The sequence below is a fragment of the Mytilus californianus genome, unplaced genomic scaffold (genome assembly GCF_021869535.1).
Source record: "Mytilus californianus isolate M0D057914Y unplaced genomic scaffold, xbMytCali1.0.p SCAF_4, whole genome shotgun sequence".
Lineage (NCBI taxonomy): Eukaryota > Metazoa > Mollusca > Bivalvia > Mytilida > Mytilidae > Mytilus > Mytilus californianus.
Window position 1 is genome coordinate 38,455,611 of NW_026262690.1, and position 20,527 is coordinate 38,476,137.

Sequence of the window (20,527 nt, forward strand, 5' to 3'; positions counted from 1 at the left end):
TGAGTTATGGGGTTTTATTCATTAAAAAAAGGGGTTATTTTCCAGTTTTCGGACAATACCTCAAAAATTCTGTCACCAATTCTCATGAAACTTTGGTGAATTGTTTATATCTATTGATGTAAGCTCCCTTTTTATTTTCATAAATTTCTAATATGACATTGAGAATTAATTGAACTTTATTTGTTTATAGTCTGACAACAGATTTACTAAGTATTGCACAACAGCAAGAAATCTTTAATTGAATATAAATTCAATTCATATAACCAATTTCAAGATCTTTGACTACATTTATTCAGAAACCAATAATATGTTAAATATTTAATTACAATCCAAATTTGGACCTGAATCAAGCTTGAATATTGTGTCCATTTTTGTCCCAACTGTTCAGGGTTGGACCTCTGCGGGCGTATCTAGCTGCGCTCAGCGAAGCAGTTTATTTTATTTTATTGTCTGATGTATTTTTACAAGCAGAATCCCCATGTAAAATTTAAAAAAATTCTGTGGAGTAGTTAATTACGTACACTTCGCCTTAAAAGACAATGATCAACTCGTTGAATTGCTATTTTGTGTATAGAAAGTATATCACAATATTGTTTCTTTGTTATTTTTTTTATACATGTAATATTATGGACAATATTATTTAAAGGTATACTACTATGGACAATATTATTTAAAGGTATAATACTATGGACAAGATTGTTTAAAAGGTATAATACTATGGACAAGATTGTTTAAAAGGTATAATACTATGGACAAGATTACTTAAAGGTATAATACTATGGACAATATTATTTAAAATGTATAATACTATGGACAAGATTATTTAAAGGTATAATACTATGGACAATATTATTTAAAATGTATAATACTATGGACAATATTATCTGAAGGTATACTAATATGGACAAGATTATTTAAAGGTATAATACTATGGACAATATTATTTAAAAGGTATAATACTATGGACAAGATTATTTAAAGGTATAATACTATGGACAATATTATTTAAAAGGTATAATACTATGGACAAGATTATTTAAAGGTATAATACTATGGACAATATTATTTAAAAGGTATAATACTATGAACAAGATTATTTAAAGGTATAAAACTATGGACAATATTATTTAAAGGTATCAGACCAAACAGGGGCCATGTTTGGTGAATGTTGTTTTAATGTTGGTGACATCAAATGCACCATGGGAACTGGAACATTTGTAGATCTGAATACAGGAAGTACACCACACGCTTCAATAGCAGGTACTTTGTTATAATTGTAAATACTTTAAATAACAACTTCTTTAAAGGTGTAAGACTAGTTTCCATCAAATTATCAGTTATCATGGTCACAGGAGGCTGTCACAATGTTATCTAAGATTACAGTTATACAACATGAGTATTGACACAATGTTTAGACCATAATTTACAATGATGTATTTGCAGAATGAATTTTGTTGCAAAGCCATATTTAGGTGATCATTTAGTTCATCTACTTATTGTTTGCTGATATTTTAAATTTTTCAATATGTTGAATGAACTTAAATTATTTTTCAATATGTTGAATGTTCAAACTTAAATTATTTTTCAATATGTTGAATGCACTTAAATTTTTTGTCACAGTTTTCTTAACATACTACAAGGTATTTCTCAACAGTCAACTGTAAAGATGTTTATAGATGGTAAACTTAAAATGTTTCAGGCTTATATCCAATTATTGGCTGGAAGATAAAGAATGAATTAGTATATGTAGCTGAAGGTTTAATTGGTGATACTGGTACAGTCATGGAATGGTGTAAATCTCTAAGTAAGTTCACACTAAGTAATCACAGATACTGGTATCTTCATTGAATGATGTAAATCTCTTAGGAGGTTCAAACTTATTAACCACATGTATTGATATACCGGTAGTCATTGAAACTTCTATTATCTAACTTAGTAATCACATATATTGGTATAGTCATGGAATGGTGTTAACTCTCTCAGCAAGTTCAAATTAAGTTAACACATGCATATACTGGTATACCGATAGTAATGGAATGGATTAAATGTTGTTGTCTCTTTGACACATACTCCGTTTCCATTCTTTATTCTATTGTACAACAAATGGAAGTTAAAAAAATTTAACGACCTTGACTGGCTATACAGCCCTTGCACGGTCGGTTTCTATTGTATAAGCACAATGTACTTCTTTAAAAAAAGGGACAACAACTCGACCAATGAACAGAAAACTGCCCAAGGCCACCAATGGGTCTTCAACTGCCCACTTTTAGTCATGCTTCAATGACTTCAGTAGAATATCCCCACTTTAATAATGTCAGTGACTTCGGTATTCTTACTTGATTCAGATGTTGAGTTTTTAAAGAAGTGCTCACTATTGAATATAGATTATTGTTGCATATTAAAGCATCCCTGTATTTCAGTTTCAGTCAAATTATGAGGCTTCCACTCCATTGATTCAGTTCAATTCTTTTTCAAGTGTGTTTGCAAGGTTCTAAATAAGCATTGATATTTGGTAGTATTTTATATTAAAAATTCACAAAACTTATACCCTGTTCAGACTTTAAATTGTGCCCAGGTCCAACTTGGGATAGTTAAACCCAATTAATTACCCTGATTCAAACTTGATGAAAACTATCCCAACGTCTGGCTTTTCCCTCCAACAAAATTGAGGCAAATAGGTCAAAATTGTAAAAAGGCACTATTGTTTTTTTATGCCCCCGCCGTAGCGGTGGGGCATTAAGTTTTACCCTTGTCCGTCTGTATGTACGTTCGTACGAACGTACATCCCAAAATTGGTTTCCTTTCTCTAACTTGAGTTTGCCTCGACCAAATGTTATGAAACTTATACACAATGCTTATTACCACAAAACACAGATCAAGTTTGAATTTTGGTGGCGTCACTTTAACAGTTCTGATTATATCCCTTTATAAATGGAAAAATTGCAAAATTTTTATTTTCTTCTAATTTCATGATATGTTTGATAATGAAATTTTTTTGCAAAATCAAAATTTCAAAACGAATAGGTCTTCAAAGTTCAGAAGAATATGGAAACCTGAAACAGACATATTTCTTCCTTTTTCTAACCAAATTATGTGAATCCTGTATAAAGGAGTTAAGCATCTCGGTATTTAGGTACATAGCCCCATGTGAGAGCATTTTTATGCCCCCGCCATAGCAGAAGGGGCATTAAGTTTTACCCTTGTCGGTCTGTATGTACGTCCCAAAATTGGTTTCCGTTCTCTAACTTTAGTATGCCTCAACCAAATGTTATGAAACTTATACACAATGCTTATTACCACAAAACACAGATCAAGTTTGAATTTTGGTGGCGTCACTTTTACTGTTCTAGAGTTATGCCCCTTTACAAATGGAAAATTGCTGAATTTATTGTTTCCGTTCTCTAACTTTAGTTTGCCTCAACCAAATGTTATGAAACTTATACACAATGCTAATTACCACAAAACACAGATCAAGTTTGAATTTTGGTGGCGTCACTTTTACCGTTGTAGAGTTATGCCCCTTTACAAATGGAAAAATGCTGAATTTTTCGTTTCCAATCTCTTACTTAAGTTTGCCTCAACCAAATGTTATGAAACTTATACACAATGCTTATTACCACAAAGCACAGATCAAGTTTGAATTTTGGTGGCGTCACTTTAACCATTCTAGAGTTATGCCCCTTTAGAAATGGAAAAATTGCAAAATTTTTATTTTCTTCTAAATATCAAGTAATTTTATTAAAATTGGAGTTATCTTCCTTTGTCCATGATTATAGTTGAATCAACTTCAATCAATGCTTTATACAATGCAATGTTTAATTTTGACTTCCACTGATAAAACACAGATCAAGTTGAATTTGGGTAGTGTCACTTTAATCATTATTGAGTTATGCCCCTTTATAAATCGAAAGATTGCAAAATTTTTAGTTTCCATTCTGTAACTTAAGTTTGCCCCAACCAAACATTATGAAACCTATACACAATATTCATTACCACAAAACTAAGATCAAGTACAAATTTTTTGTTTCCGTTTTCTAACTTTAGTTTGCCTCAACCAAATGTTATGAAACTTACACACAATGCTTATTACTACATAATACAGATTAAGTATGAAATTTGATGGCAACACTTTTACCATTCTTGAGTTATGTCCCTTTATAAACATAAAAATTACTGAATTTTATGTTCCATTCTCTAACTTTAGTTTGTCTCAACCAAATGTTATAAAACTTATACACAACCGTTCTAGAGTTATACGTGTTTACAAATAGAAAAATTGCTGAATTTTTAGTTTCTGTTCTCTACTTTAGTTAGCCTCAACCAAATGTTATGAGACTTACACACAATGCTTATTACCACAAAACTCGGATCAAGTTCATTTTTGGGTAGCGTCACTTTACCGTTCTTCAGTTATGTCCCTTTATAACTATATGATATGCAAGCGGGGGCATCATCTGTGTCCACATGTGGACACTATCCACATTTATTTGTATTATTATTTTGTTGTTTTTTGGGGCTCTTGTGTTCTTGATTTTGCTTCACTGATTTAAACAGTGACAGAACCAAACCTATTATACTTACAAAAACCTTACAATAACTCCACTTCATGTTCACACTTAGAATATGAGTCTATTTAACCAGGTATGCCCCTAAAATAAGGGTATTAAATGTTGAATTCAAGTAAGTGAAGCAGCAACAGGTTGAGATGTTCTTACTACCTAGATTAACATGGATTAAGTCATTCGGGTCAAACCCAATTTTTTATAGGCTTAGCACAGTGTTAATGGGGTACAAGTGTCTAGGCTATGTGTTAATCCCTGAATCTCTTACCTGCATTAGTGACTTTAGAGTATATACATTTAATGGGGTACAAGTGTCTAGGCTATGTGTTAAGCCCTGAATCTCTTACCTGCATTAGTGACTTTAGAGTATATACATTTAATGGGGTACAAGTGTCTAGGCTATGTGTTAAGCCCTGAATCTCTTACCTGCATTAGTGACTTTAGAGTATATACATTTAATGGGGTACAAGTGTCTAGGCAATGTGTTAAGCCCTGAATCTCTTACCTGCATTAGTGACTTTACAGTATATACATTTAATGGGGTACAAGTGTCTAGGCTATGTGTTAATGGGGTACAAGTGTCTAGGCTATGTGTTAAGCCCTGAATCTCTTACCTGCATTAGTGACTTTACAGTATATACATTTAATGGGGTACAAGTGTCTAGGCTATGTGTTAAGCCCTGAATCTCTTACCTGCATTAGTGACTTTAGAGTATATACATTTAATGGGGTACAAGTGTCTAGGCAATGTGTTAAGCCCTGAATCTCTTACCTGCATTAGTGACTTTACAGTATATACATTTAATGGGGTACAAGTGTCTAGGCTATGTGTTAATGGGGTACAAGTGTCTAGGCTATGTGTTAAGCCCTGAATCTCTTACCTGCATTAGTGACTTTACAGTATATACATTTAATGGGGTACAAGTGTCTAGGCTATGTGTTAATGGGGTACAAGTGTCTAGGCTATGTGTTAAGCCCTGAATCTCTTACCTGCATTAGTGACTTTACAGTATATACATTTAATGGGGTACAAGTGTCTAGGCTATGTGTTAATGGGGTACAAGTGTCTAGGCTATGTGTTAAGCCCTGAATCTCTTACCTGCATTAGTGACTTTACAGTATATACATTTAATGGGGTACAAGTGTCTAGGCTATGTGTTAATGGGGTACAAGTGTCTAGGCTATGTGTTAAGCCCTGAATCTCTTACCTGCATTAGTGACTTTAGAGTATGTACATTTAATGGGGTACAAGTGTCTAGGCTATGTGTTAAGCCCTGAATCTCTTACCTGCATTAGTGACTTTACAGTATGTACATTCTTCATATGTTTTCTATTCTTGTATATACCAGTAAGCAGTGTACTTCATTAACATGAAAACGCTTTGACGAAATCTTTTCAAATTTAGATATGTTCTTTCCTGTGACTAAATGAAGGTCAAGTTCAATTTTCATTATATTTATTTTTTTAGATTTATACGAAGATGTATCAGAGACACAGAGATTAGCAGAATCAGTGCTAAGTAATAATTTATTTATTTACAGGAAGTCTGTTATAAATCACCTTAGTTTTGTAAGAAACAAGTAAAAAGTCTAGCTGTTGTATCTTATGTTAGTTTCAAACTTAAAGTTTTCCTTGAATGTTTGACACTGTGTCTAGTTTTACCTCTAGAGTGAACATGAAACATGATCTGACTTTCAAGCTTTGGAAAATAATCAGAATTGTGAAAAGATTTCAGAATCTTGCTTCTGGCAGGTAATTTTCTCAGAACAGAACAAAATAGGAAATTTTACAAAAGACCGTCATGCATTTTTCTGGCAAAGTTTTGAATGAATTTATCCAGCAGTTCAAAGGAGAAGAAAAAAAGTAAAAAAAGTGATGATCAATAAATTTCAACTGTGATAATAGCTAACACAGGCTATTACACAGAATAAAAAGAGCAAACAAAATAAAACACATGATCGAAAACTTGAGATTGACTCTTTTATAGTTTAAACTTTAGTCATCAATATGAAACAGCAATATCATTTTATTATAGATGTAGCCCAAATTAGATGCCCTTTAATATATCTTTTATTTTTATTATACAGGTAGTGATGGTGTTTACTTTGTTTCTGCATTCAGTGGTCTTCAAGTGAGTTTTTCATTACCAGAAAAAAGTGAACCAATCAAAAACCTTTACCTTTTACTAAAAATAATGAACTATGAATAAAGTCAAATGTTAACATGTGATTATTTTTGGAAAGAAAAGGTTTTCATTGCTGTTGGATTAAAAATACACAATTTCAGTGTTCTCAAAAACTGGCAATCCTGTCAGTCCTGACCAGCAAAATTTTCTGAAAATACAAGACCACCATATTTTTACTTCGACCACCTTATTTGTAAGCTTGGTGGTCCTAATGACCGACAGGATAAAAAACATTTCAAGAACTCTGCAATTTTATTGCACAACTTTCTTTCATCCAAATAGACAAGGACTGTTTTGGTATATTAAGGAGCCATGGTCAGCCATGTTGATAAGTTATTTATCATCAACATATAAATCACTTTCAGCTTTATACATTTAGTCTACAAGTAGCAGTGTATGTAGTTTTTTACCCATCAGTCCTTCAGTCTGTCTGCCTATCAGTCCTTCAGTCTGTCTGCCTATCAGTCCTTCAGCCTGTCTGCCTATCAGTCCTTCAGTCCGTCTGCCTATCAGTCCTTCAGTCTGTCTGCCTATCAGTTCTTCAGTCTGTCTGCCTATCAGTCCCTCAGTCTGTCTGCCTATCAGTCCCTCAGTCTGTCTGCCTATCAGTCCTTCAGTCTGTCTGCCTATCAGTCCTTCAGTCTGTCTGCCTATCAGTTCTTCAGTCTGTCTGCCTATCAGTCCCTCAGTCTGTCTGCCTATCAGTCCTTCAGTCTGTCTGCCTATCAGTCCCTCAGTCTGTCTGCCTATCAGTCCTTCAGTCTGTCTGCCTATCAGTCCTTCAGTCTGTTTGCCTATCAGTTCTTCAGTCTGTCTGCCTATTAGTTCTTCAGTCTGGCTGCCTATCAGTCCCTCAGTCTGGCTGCCTATCAGTCCCTCAGTCTGTCTGCCTATCAGTCCTTCAGTGTGTCTGCCTATCAGTCCCTCTGTCTGTCTGCTTATCTGTCCTTCAGTTTGTCTACCTATCAGTCCTTCAGTCTGTCTGCCTTTCAGTCCTTCAGTCTGTCGGCCTATCAGTCCCTCAGTCTGTCTGCCTATCAGTCCCTCAGTATGTCTGACTATCAGTCCTTCAGTCTGTCTGCCTATCAGTCCTTCAGTGTGTCTGCCTATAAGTCCTTCAGCCTGTTTGCCTATCAGTCCCTCAGTCTGTCTGCTTATCTGTCCTTCAGTCTGTCTGCCTATCAGTCCTTCAGTCAGTCTGCCTTTCAGTCCTTCAGTGTGTCTGCCTATCAGTCCCTCAGTCTGTCTGCCTATCAGTCCTTCAGTCTGTCTGCCTATCAGTCATTCAGTCTGTCTGCCTATCAGTCCCTCAGTCTGTCTGCCTATCAGTCCTTCAGTCTGTCTGCCTATCAGTCCTTCAGTCTGTCTGCCTTTCATTACTAATGAAAATAGATTGAAATAAGAGCAGAAAAGAGGTTTGAGGCTATTTTCATTAATTATGACCTTGACCTTATATGTAGTGACCTAAAATCAATAGGAATCTTCCTGTCAATATATGTGACAGAAGATTAAAGTAATTCACAATCTGATATAAAGTATTTGAAAGGATAATTACTCTAGAACCTTAAATGCATTCAAAACAAACTTAAATACATGTATATATGTCGATATACAGAAGTCAGGAGCCTCTAGCCTTTGTCAGTCTTGTATTATTTTTAATTTTAGTTTCTTGTGTACAATTTGGAGTTTAGTATGGCGTTCATTATCACTGAACTAGTATATATATTTGTTTAGGGGCCAGCTGAAGGACGCCTCCGGGTGCGGGAATTTCTCGCTGCATTGAAGACCTGTTGGTGACCTTCTGCTGTTGTCTGTTCTATGGTCGGGTTGTTGTCTCTTTGACACATTCCCCATTTCCATTCTCAATTTTATGGTAAAACATTATGAGAAGAGAATCTGTAGTAATTTTTAAATCATTACTGCAAGGTTAAAGTCATAGTTACAGTACTAAAAATAGACTGAACTAGGTTCAGAAAAGGGGTTTCCAGATGATAAACCCAGAATTTTACATGGGATTGAAATCAAACTTTACAATAAATTGCATAAATGGTCACATATAATGATAGTAAAATTCCTATTGATTCTGAGGTCATCGTGCCAATGTTATACTTACTAAGAATAATACTAGATAATTGCAGACCAGGGTTTACCCAGCAATAATTAAATGACCATACATGGGATTGGAGCCAAACTTGAGAGTGAGCCTATCGATTTTTTACTCAATATATGACATAGGGTTCTCTGAGCTTGCTCGCTAAGGTTCTTTAATGTAATGTTAAGTATTCAAGAAATAACCTAACATGAGCTATATACTGATTAAGATTTTTTTTAAATCTTTACATTCTAGCTGCAGGTTCAGAAATACCGTATAAAGGTTTCAAGTTCCTATTACTAGTGATAATGTTTGGCTTCTTCAGTGAAAAATTAAAAAAAAAATTCAATAAGAAAAATTTTGTGATAAGAGAAGTTTCCAGTAGCTGTAGTGCAGGATTCTTAATTGAAGTCTGTTAAATAAAGGTTTGTAAGAGATGTATTGTGATCCAATTGATATATTTAGACTGCTATTTTTTAGCTCACCTGGCCCGAAGGGCCAAGCGAGCTTTTCTCATCACTTGGCGTCCGTCGTCGTTAGTTTTTTGCAAAAATCTTCTCCTCTGAAACCACTGGGTCAAATTTAACCAAACTTGGCCACAATAATCATTAGGGTATCTAGTTTAAAAAATGTGTCCGATGACCCCGCCAACCTACCAAGATGTCCGCCATGGCTAAAAATAGAACATAGGGGTAAAATGTAGATTTTGGCTTATATCTCTGAAACCAAAGCATTTAGAGCAAATCTGACAAGGGTGAAACTGATTATCAGGTCAAGATCTATCTGCCCTGAAATTTTCAGACAAATCTGACAACCTGTTATTGGGTTGCTGCCCCTGAATTGGTAATTTTAAGGAAATTTTGCAGTTTTTGGTTATTATCTTGAATATTATTATAGATAGAGATAAACTGTAAACAGCAATAACGTTCAGCAAAGTAAGATCTACAAATAAGTCGTCATGACCAAAATTGTCAGTCGACACCTTTAGGAGTTATTGCCCTTTATAGTCAATAATATAACAATTTACAATCGTAAATTTTTGTTATCTTTTACAAAAATCTTTTTCTCTGAAACTACTGAGACAAATTTAACCATACTTGGCCATAATCATTATTAGGGTATCTTGTTTAAAAAATTTGTCCGATGACCCCGCCTTCCAACCATCATGGCCGACTTGGTTAAAAATAGAACATAGGGGTAAAATGCAGCTTTTGGTTTATATCTCTGAAACTAAAGCATTTAGAGCAAATCTTACAGGTGACAAAAATGTTCATCAGATTGAGATTTATCTGTCTTGAAATTTTCAGATGAATCTGACAACACGTTGTTGGGTTGCTGCCCTGAGTTAGTAATTTTATAGAAATTTTGCAGTTTTTTGTTATTATCTTAGATATCATTATAATATCTAATATCGAATACTATTAATTATGATTTTAACCTTATTTTACATGATTTCCAAAGCATCAGTAAATACAGGTGAGCGACACAGGCTCTTGAGAGCCTCTAGTTTGTGTGTGGTTTCTTTTATTGTATAATGATTTCAAATCACTTTATAATTCCTATGTTTTGTCAATTATATTAACCATCATTGTTTGTCATTGTATGATATCAGCTTTTATGTCAAGTTTCATAGATGTTCTTAGTTTTTTTTTTTTTTTTTTTTTTTTATAACTTTGGAAAAGGTGACAATTGTTATTGAGGTCTTATATAAAAAAAAAAAGCCATATGTGCTCATCTCCTGAATGAAGGGTTTGATATTTGGTTCAGATCATCTATTTTAGTCAGATACTGCAGATTCATTTATTTTTGTGGATACCAATTTTCGTGGATTGAGGAAACTTTCATTTTTGTGGATATTTGATATCCTGGTTTTAACAAAGACTGCATGCAATCCTTAAGAAAATTTTTTATTTGTTGAACGTTTAAATTCATGGTTCACCTGTTCCCATGAAACCCACAATAATTGGTATTCCATGTATAATAATGAATCCACAGTATGGCATTGTTCTTTCTTGATAGTCAAATTTTCAAATGTTTAAAAATCTTGCAGTTAAAATAGTTGAATTGTGAGTGAAAAAATGGCAAGAAGAACAGAGTAAGAATATTTATACTTTATATTGTAGGCTCCAATAAATGATGATAAAGCATCAACATTGCTGATAGGAATGAAACCATCAACAACAAAAGCTCATATAGTGCGAGCAGTTCTAGAGTCATTAGCTTTTAGGTTTAAAATTTTGTATGAAACAATACTCACAGAAACCAGAATATCATTATCTTATATTAGGTAAGTATAAAAAGTAACAATTCTTCAGTAAAGAATTGGTGTTCTAAATTTTTATTTTTTACTGATGGTTCCATTTCTATGTCATATCAGAAGATTTTACAGTCCTGTATCAAAATAATGAACTGATGCAGTGATTGACTAAAGGGTATTCAGGCATGTGATATTAAAAACTTAAGAAATACTTCTTTGTTAAAATTATTCTTTTAACTGTTATTTCCAATGTATACAATAGATATAGGAAGATGTGGTATGAGTGCCAATGAGACAACTCTCCATCCAAGTTACAATTTATAAAAGTAAACCATTATAGGTCAAGGTACTGCCTTCAACACGGAGCATTGGCTCACACCGAACAGCAAGCTATAAAGGGCCCAAAAAATTACTAGTGTAAAACCATTCAAAGTTCATCTGCAAGGTAAATGAGTAAAATTCCAATTTATTTATGTTAATAAATATGATGCCAAACATCTGCAGAATACTTCAATATACACATGCACATTTATACTTCAATATACACATGCACATTTAATAAACACATGCACATTTATTTCTTTATTCAGAGCTGATGGAGGTGTTTGTAATAATGACTTTCTGATGCAGCTTATGTCTGATCTAACCCACCAACCTATAGACCGTGCCAAACAGAGAGGTGACATGACAAGTCTTGGAACAGCGTTCCTAGCAGGCTTAGCCACAGGTAAGACCAATAACCCTAAAGACATTATCCAATATAAAGACAGGTGACATAGCAAATCACAGAGCTTATTCCTGGCAGGGTGTTTTAGGAAAAATGCATTACACAGTAATGTGAAATGTCATCTTGGTACAGAATTCCTAGCTTGTTTAGCTAATGGTAAAATATAACACCCAAATACCAGTTGACTCTTGTTATCTCAAAGTCAGCCGGACCAGAGAAATATTTCGAGATACCTGTAGTTCGACTCAAATGAAAACCGGAAGTTTGACAAACCAAGGGACACAACTCTTGCTTAGCTTGGTAAGGCTAAAATAAATCCGGATGAATATGGGTAGGGGATCGATATTCTGGTCCCAGATCGATGTATTTGTATGTTATGGTCTTTTATTATTATAATAACATTTTATGTTTTTGTCTCTTATTTATTTCTTTGTACAGTTATAATTTTAGCTGAGAGAGTAATTTCCAATCGATCTTAGCGTTATTTAAAGTTGACAAAATTGTTCCTTCTCATATACAATTTTGGAAAATTTAGATTTCTTTTCATTTTCTTATATTTCAATCTTTTTCACCGATTGAGTAGTTTTGAGTTGATCACCAATGGAAGTCTCAATTCCTACTTTATACACAACCAAGCTCATCAGTGTATGATTACGGCTAACTGTTTTTAAAGCACTTAGTTAATTTTTCATAAACTATAACAGTCTATCACTAATTATTTATCATGGTGATCAAAGATAATCTTAGGTAAACACTCGTGGAAAAAGAATGTCATAAAACAATACAGTGGTCATTGACGGGAAATTTAATTACAAGCATATTGTTAGATTAACACTTGAATCCATTTAAATCCCCAAGGTCATGTTTTGACATTTGTGTATTTGTTAGAGATAAATAATGAATTTTGAATGCTTTTGTTAACATCGGGACCATAAATTTAGTTGGAGTCAACCGAAATTTTGACTCATCCATTTTCGACTCATCAGGAGTCAAAATACATATATTTATACGGAACAAAGTTCTGGATCACGAGAAAACTTTGATTCATCCGCAATTATAGGCCACTGCACAGCCTTCAACAATGAGAAAGACCCATACTGTATAGTCGGCTATAAAAGGCCCTGATATGAAAAATGTGAAACAAGAAAAACAAGAAAAACTAACTAAGAACAGTTAAAGCAATAAAAGATAAAGGCATTTTTTAACACATTATCAGTTTGGTTCTGCTAAACTCAAATATGGTTAAAGTATTCATAGTCAAGACAATTTCCTCTTTTCAGTTTGTAATATGGAGATAACTTTATTCAAAATTATAACAAATTATAACAATATTTTGTTTTACATGCATTAAGAATTATTGTCAAATTAGAATTGAAAAAGCAATAAGACTCCCAAGTAAAAAAAAAGGACTTGAAATAAGGAAATAATAACATTAAGTGGAAACTGTGTCTGTGTCAGTCAGTTTGTCTGTCCTTCCTTATGTTAACCTTTTAATAATTTGTGGTAACCATAACCACATCATTTGAACTTTGGAAAGACTATTACAACACTTGATACATACAATGTTTGCAGTTGTAGGATTATTCCCTTTGATTATACTAAAAATAGCCAACTTTATGATTCCTTTAATTAAAATTTGAAAATTTTGATAGAACATATTATTCACAGGTTAAGTTAGCCAAAATGTAGACACAGGATTAGATGTTACGAAACAAAATAGGAAAATTTGCTTTGCATTCCTATTATAAAATTGTATTATCTAAGTTATCTCCATTATATAGGTGAGTTTAAAAAAAATAGATACAAACAATATTCTGTTTTTTGTTAAAACAGTAGTAATAATAATATAAAACAAATAATTCTTAGCGCCCAAACAAAAAGTCTTACTTTATTTTGCATTTTGTTGTACATAATTTTTTTATTGCATATTTCATTAAAGTACAAGACCAATTGTTTTCTGCTATTTTACAACATGGCTGAAGACTCCCAATCTGCCTTATATTTAACTTTGTTATCTTTTGCATTGGTTATTCCTGAGATATGGCCATTGATGATGTGGAAAATTCATATTTGAGGTTTCTGTTGAATATTTAGTATTGATTAGCAAAATCTTTTTGAAGAAGCTTGTTGACTCATATTTTTTATCACTTTTTTTAAAATAGCATGATATAAACTAGATTTTGGCAAAGTAATTTAGACCTTCATATACGTATAGTCTAGCAAATTTAAATGAAGATAATTCTATTCTTTTCAATAACTTAATGAAATTTAATAAAACATCAACAAAATATTGGAAACTTTTGTACAATGTTACTGACCACTAAGTATAGGTTGAAGTATGTTGTATATGCCATATCATCATTTTCTTATTTGAAAATTGGCTTATTTTTTTTGTTTCCTTCATCGATCGAAGCAGTTGCTTTGTGTTCTACAAATTTACTAATTTTTTATACGACCGCAAAAAAATTTTTGTGGTCGTATATTGGTATGACGTTGGCGTCGTCGTCCGGCGTCGTCCGTAGAAAATTTGGTTTTCGCACTCTAACTTTAGTTTAAGTGAATGGATCTCTATGAAATTTCACCACAAGGTACAATACCACAAAAGGAAGGTTGGGATAGATTTTGGGGGTTATGGTACCAACAGTAAAGGAATTAAGGGCCAAAAAGGGGCCAAAAATAAGCATTTTTGTAACTTCCAGACATAACTTGTGTGTTAGTGTATGGATCTCTCTGACATTGTACCACAAGGTTCCATATCACAAAGGGAACGCTGGGATTGATTTTGGGGGTAATTGCCTCAAAATTTTAGGAATTAGGGGCCAAAAAAGGGGCAAAAAACAAGCATTTTTCTAGTTTCATGACAAAAACTTGTGTGTAAGTGTATGGATCTTTCTGAAATTGTACTACAAGGTTCCATATCACAAAGGGAAAGCTGGAATTGAGTTTGGGGGTAATTGCTGAAACATTTAGGAATTGGGGGCCAAAAAGGGGCCAAAAATAAGTATTTTTCTAGTTTCCAGACAATAACTTGTGTTCAAGTGTATGGATCTCTCTGAAATTGTACTGCAAGGTACCATACCACAAAGGCAAGGCTGGGATAGATGATGGGGGTAATTGCCTCAATATTTTAAGAATTAGGGGCCAAAAAGGGGCAAAAAACAAGCATTTTTCTAGTTTCAGGACAATAACTTGTGTGTAAGTGTATGGATCTTTCTGAAATTGTACTACAAGGTTCCATATCACTAAGGGAAAGCTGGGTTTAAGTTTGGGGGTAATTGCCCTAAACGTTTAGGAATTTGGGGCCAAAAAGGGGCCAAAAAACACATTTTTCTAGTTTCCAGACAATAACTTGTGTTCAAGTGTATGGATCTCTCTGAAATTGTACTGCAAATTACCATACCACAAAGGGAAGGCTGGGATTGAGTTTGGGTGTGATGAATCATAAGGGGGTTCAAAAAATTGGGGGGGGGGGGGGGGGGGGATTTTTTTTTTTCCTTTTTTTTTTCTTTTAAAATTTTCCATTTTAAGTTGGTTATTTCTGATTTATATTTAAAAGCAAATAATAATGATATGGTAGGAGATACACACCAAACAGGATGTGTAAATTATTATATAATAAGTATTGTGCAATAGCAAGAAATTTTCAATTGCACAGTATTGCACAATAGCAAGAAATCTTCAATTGCACAGTATTGCGCAATAGCAAGAAATCTTCAATTGCACAGTATTGCGCAATAGTAAGAAATATCCAATAGCACAATATTGGGCAATAGCAAGAAATTGTCAATTGTACAGTATTGCGCAATAGCAAGAAATATTTAATTGCACAGTATTGTGCAAAAGAAGATACTTCGTAAAAATTGCTTATTTCTTGACCAATTTCAGTGGGGTTTTATTCTTGAATACTTGGGGTTCTTTAATATGCTGAATCTAACCGTGTATTTAGTTTTTTGATTTTGGGCCCCGTTTTTAAATTGGTCCACATTGAGGTCCAAAGGGTCCAAAATTAAACTTTGTTTGATTTTATCAAAAATTGAATTATTGGGGTTCTTTGATATGCCGAATCTAACCGTGTATTTAGATTCTTAATTTTTGGTTCCGTTTTCAAATTGGTCTACATTAAGGTCCAAAGGGTCCAAAATTAAACTTAGTTTGATTTTAACAAAAATTGAATTCTTAGGGTTCTTTGATATGCTGAATCTAAACATGTATTTAGATTTTTGATTATGGGCCTAGTTTTCAAGTTGGTCCAAATCGGGGTCCAAAATTAAACTTTGTTTGATTTCAACAAAAATTGAATATACGGGGTTCTTTGATATGCTGAATCTAACCATGTATTTAGATTTTTGATTTTTGGGCCCCGTTATCAACTTTGTTCACATTGAGGTCGAAAGGGTCCAAAATTAAACTTCGTTTGATTTCATCAAAAATTGAATTCTTGGGGTTCTTTGATATGCTGAATCTAACCATGTATTTAGATTTTGGATATTGGACCATAATAGGTGAATGTCCAATTTAAAATTTTTAAGTTCTTAGACCACATTCATTCTGTGTCAGAAACCTATGCTGTGTCAAATATTTAATCACAATCCAAATGCAAAGCTGTATCAAGCTTGAATGTTGTGTCCATACTTGCCCCAACTGTTCAGGGTTTGACCTCTGCGGTCGTATCAAGCTGCGCCCTGCGGAGCATTTTATTATGTATTGCTTGTAAAATTTACTGGAGGAAATAATTACCTAACTCTATATCTGTATCTTAAGATTTCTTTTTTTCAGGTGTATGGAAAAGTAAAGATGAATTATATGATATTAGACAGTCTGAGAGAATATTCGAACCTAATGAAGAGACATGGCTAAAATATAAACATACATTTAGTCAGTGGGAGCGTGCAGTACACAGGAGTAGAGAATGGTACACAGAATCATAATTATGACTGTGTGTCAATTTTGTTAAGTTCAAGTGGTCCAAAGGGGCAATTTGAGCTTTAGCAGTAACTTGGAGTCAACCGTCTGGTGTCCATCATATTTCAAAAAAGATCTTCTCTGCCTTTTTGAACCAAATTTGGGTGGAGTGTATTTTTGAAATTATGTCTGATGACCCTGTCATCAAACCAACATTATGGCGATTAAAAAGGGGCATAGAGGTACAAATTGATTGACGGTTTCTTAATGTCCATTGACTCCAATGGCAAATTTTTCATGCATGTTCAAGACATGCATAGGGGTTAAAAACATCAATTAAATTAAAAAAATTTACTTATGGATCAATTGCTATCATATATTGAAAAATGACACATTTGTGATCCCTTTTAAAAACTGCTACTAAAATTTAAAAATTGTTATTGTTAAATATAAAACATTATGTGAAAGACCTTTTGCTCCAAAATGCAGTTATATAATACATTAATGATCCCCTTTAAAATCAAACATGGCAGCCACCATTAGTAAAAGTATAAAATCTTTACAGAATAAAATCTGAAAAATATAATGTAAATGCAAACTTTGTGGAAATTTTACATTTGTTATCTTCTTTTAGAATATGGTTATCTAACATTTATTATCTTATTTAAGAAATTGGTTGATAACCCAATATGCTTTCACAGCCTCCTCCATTACTAAAAGTAGAATATTTTACCAAAATAAAAGTAATAAAAAAGTCTAAAAATAATGTGAAGGACCAAACTTTGGTTGAATGGTAGATTTAAGATCCCTCTCCAGTCTCAACTTCAAACAGTAACTTCCACAGTGACTAAAAATTTTAAACTTGACAAAAAATAAAACAAAAAATTATGAAAAAATCATTTGATGTACCACTTGAAAATTTAAGTCTGCTGAAAAAATGTGGATCCATAATTCTAATTTCTGATTTATTTTATAATGGGCTGAAATTTTGCCATGAAATTCTAGTATAGGACTGGTTAATTACATCTGAGGTGACTTAACAGGTTAACTGTGTTTAAGAGTGGCCATTATAAAATGGGCATAGCTCTAGGTGAGCCATACAGGTTCTTGAATTAATTGTTACCTGCTAACTAAATTATGCTATTATAATGGTTAACATGTTGAAGGCATAATTCTACAAAGTATGGAAATTTGAATAGTTAGCTAACATGATTTTATAGCTTATTGACATGTCTTTACAGATTGATATATATTTAACACCAGAAGTAATCTGTATGACAACTAGCTACTTAATACAAAGTTGCATATGCATTATAACTTTCAGGGAATTCACACAATATTGGCATTATGACTCTTGTATTTGATTTTTGTTGAAAAAGAATTTTCAAATAAAACAATGGCTTGTGCATTTGTACATACTGGGTTAAACATATACAACTTCTCCATAACCAGTAAACGGATTTCAATAAAACAATTAGTGATGCTTTAAAACCTTATCAAATTATGCACTTTCTAATTCATATTTAATTTGAATGATATTTTTCAGGTTTATCTCTTAACAAAACATGTGTCTTGTAATTTTTTTTATCTACAAAACCTCTTTAACAAGTACACTGAAATTGTGAGTGGTATTTAGAATATTATGTCATTGTACATGTATTATTTGTGGACATTGTTTTGCCTTTTATCAATATGTGATTTCTTTTAATTTTAAAAGAAGGTATTTGTTTGTTTTTTTTATTTTGTTTTGGATTTAACATAGAATAAAATGCTCCGCTGGGGCGCAGCTTGATACGACCGCAGAGGTCGAACCCTGAACAGTTGGGGCAAGTATGGACACAACATTCAAGCTTGATACAGCACTGAATTTGGATTGTAATTAAATATTTGACACAGCATAGGTTTCTGACACAGAATGAAAGTGGTCTAAGAACTTAAAAATTTTCAATTTACCTATTCATACATGTGATGGACTGTGAAACTCAGATCAGGAGATTGGGAAATTTTGGTCAGGAGATTAGGACTCAGATCAGGAGGTTTTTAATCAACATTAATTTTGTTGTAAATGTAACCGTGTGCTGTAAAAATGGTCTTTTAAAGTGTGTTTTTCTTCAACTTTCCAACCAATTTATTATGTTTATAGTACCCTTGTACTTATAAAGTTTCTCCATCTTTATATTCTACATGTTCAATCTAACATTGTTTTTTTCCAGTATGTTCTTTAAATTTTTTACTTCATATTCTATAAAACAATCATTGCAACCAGAACATTTGTTTAGCTGTCTGCAAATAGTTTTTATTTTATTTTTTTTTCTCTTTCAAATAGTTTTTATTTGCAAACTCAGAAATTCATTCAATCTGTAAAGTTAGGGTCATAGTTATTATATAAATTTCAATTTAAGCCTTAAAAGGAAGTATAGAATCCTCAAATAATTTTCAAATTATTATTTTTTTATTTGTCCTAAGACATTTAAAATCATTTAATAACCATCCTTTTATGATTATTTGTTCAATTTATATTCTTTTAAAAATTTTCATTATTAAAAGGAAAGTAACTTAAAACAGGATAAATCAAGGGAAGTAACCCAATAAATACACAGTTTTTGTTACACAACGGCAGTTAGCCTGAGGTAAAAATCGTTGCTTACCAGTATGTTTGACACCCAAGCTGACAAGTGAAGCCATATAATTATGCATGTTAATTGATTTACAGGTAAAATATAACTTCAGGTAATGTCAGTTACACCAGATGCCTGAGATGTTATGTTGGGCAGAAATTTTTCATTCATACACGGGATTTTTTCAACAGGAGGGGGGGAGGAGACCCCTGAAAACGGGATTATTGTACTCCCGTCGGGAGGTTCACATGTATGCCTATTCAAACCATATCATTATTATTTGCTTTTATATATAAATCAGAAATAACCAATTTAAAATGGAAAATGTTAAAGAAAAAAAAGGAAAAAAAAAATCCCCCCCCCCAATTTTTTGAACCCCCTTATGATTCATCGCCCCCAAACTCAATCCCAGCTTTCCCTTTGTGGTATGGTACCTTGCAGTACAATTTCAGAGAGATTCATACACTTGAACACAAGTTATTGTCTGGAAACTAGAAAAATGCTTGTTTTTTGGCCCCTTTTTGGCCCCAAATTCCTAAACGTTTAGGGCAATTACCCCCAAACTCAATTCCAGCTTTCCCTTTGTGATATGGAACCTTGCAGTACAATTTCATAAAGATCCATACACTTACACACAAGTTATTGTCCTGAAACTAGAAAAATGCATGTTTTTTTTTCCCTTTTATGGCCCCTTATTACTAAAATTTTGAGGGAAAACCCCCAAAATCAATCCCAGCCTTCCCTTTGTGATATGGAACCTTGTAGTACAATTTCATAAAGATCCATACACTTACAAACAAGTTATTGTCATGAAACTAGAAAAATGCTTGTTTTTTGCCCCTTTTTGGCCCCTAATTCCTAATATTTGGAGGAAATTACCCCAAAAATCAATCCCAGTATTCCCTTTGTGATATGGAACCTTTTAGTACAATTTCATAAAGATCCATACACTTACAAACAAGTTATTGTCATGAAACTAGAAAAATGCTTGTTTTTTGCCCCTTTTTGGCCCCTAATTCCTAAAATTTGGAGACAATCACCCCCAAAATCAATCCCAGCATTCCCTTTGTGATATGGAACCTTGTGGTACAATGTCAGAGAGATCCATACACTTACACACAAGTTATGTCTGGAAGTTACAAAAATGCTTATTTTTGGCCCCTTTTGGCCCCTAATTCCTTAAC

At 33.1% G+C, this 20,527-nt stretch overlaps 1 protein-coding gene across 3 annotated transcripts in view; it reads left to right on the top strand.

Annotated features, from left to right (window-relative positions):
* The window catches only part of LOC127698271 (putative glycerol kinase 5), a 64,209-nt gene extending 45,753 nt beyond the window's left edge, over positions 1 to 18,456 (top strand). For all 3 annotated transcript variants that reach the window (XM_052201659.1, XM_052201661.1, XM_052201660.1), the window contains exons 11-17: positions 1,134 to 1,260; positions 1,700 to 1,804; positions 6,031 to 6,081; positions 6,650 to 6,693; positions 10,963 to 11,126; positions 11,687 to 11,823; positions 16,600 to 18,456. In XM_052201659.1, coding sequence (XP_052057619.1) covers positions 1,134 to 1,260; positions 1,700 to 1,804; positions 6,031 to 6,081; positions 6,650 to 6,693; positions 10,963 to 11,126; positions 11,687 to 11,823; positions 16,600 to 16,751 — 780 coding nt within the window. In that variant the 3' untranslated portion in view covers positions 16,752 to 18,456. The remainder of the gene's footprint in view (positions 1 to 1,133; positions 1,261 to 1,699; positions 1,805 to 6,030; positions 6,082 to 6,649; positions 6,694 to 10,962; positions 11,127 to 11,686; positions 11,824 to 16,599) is intronic.
* Positions 18,457 to 20,527: the final 2,071 nt, after the last annotated feature.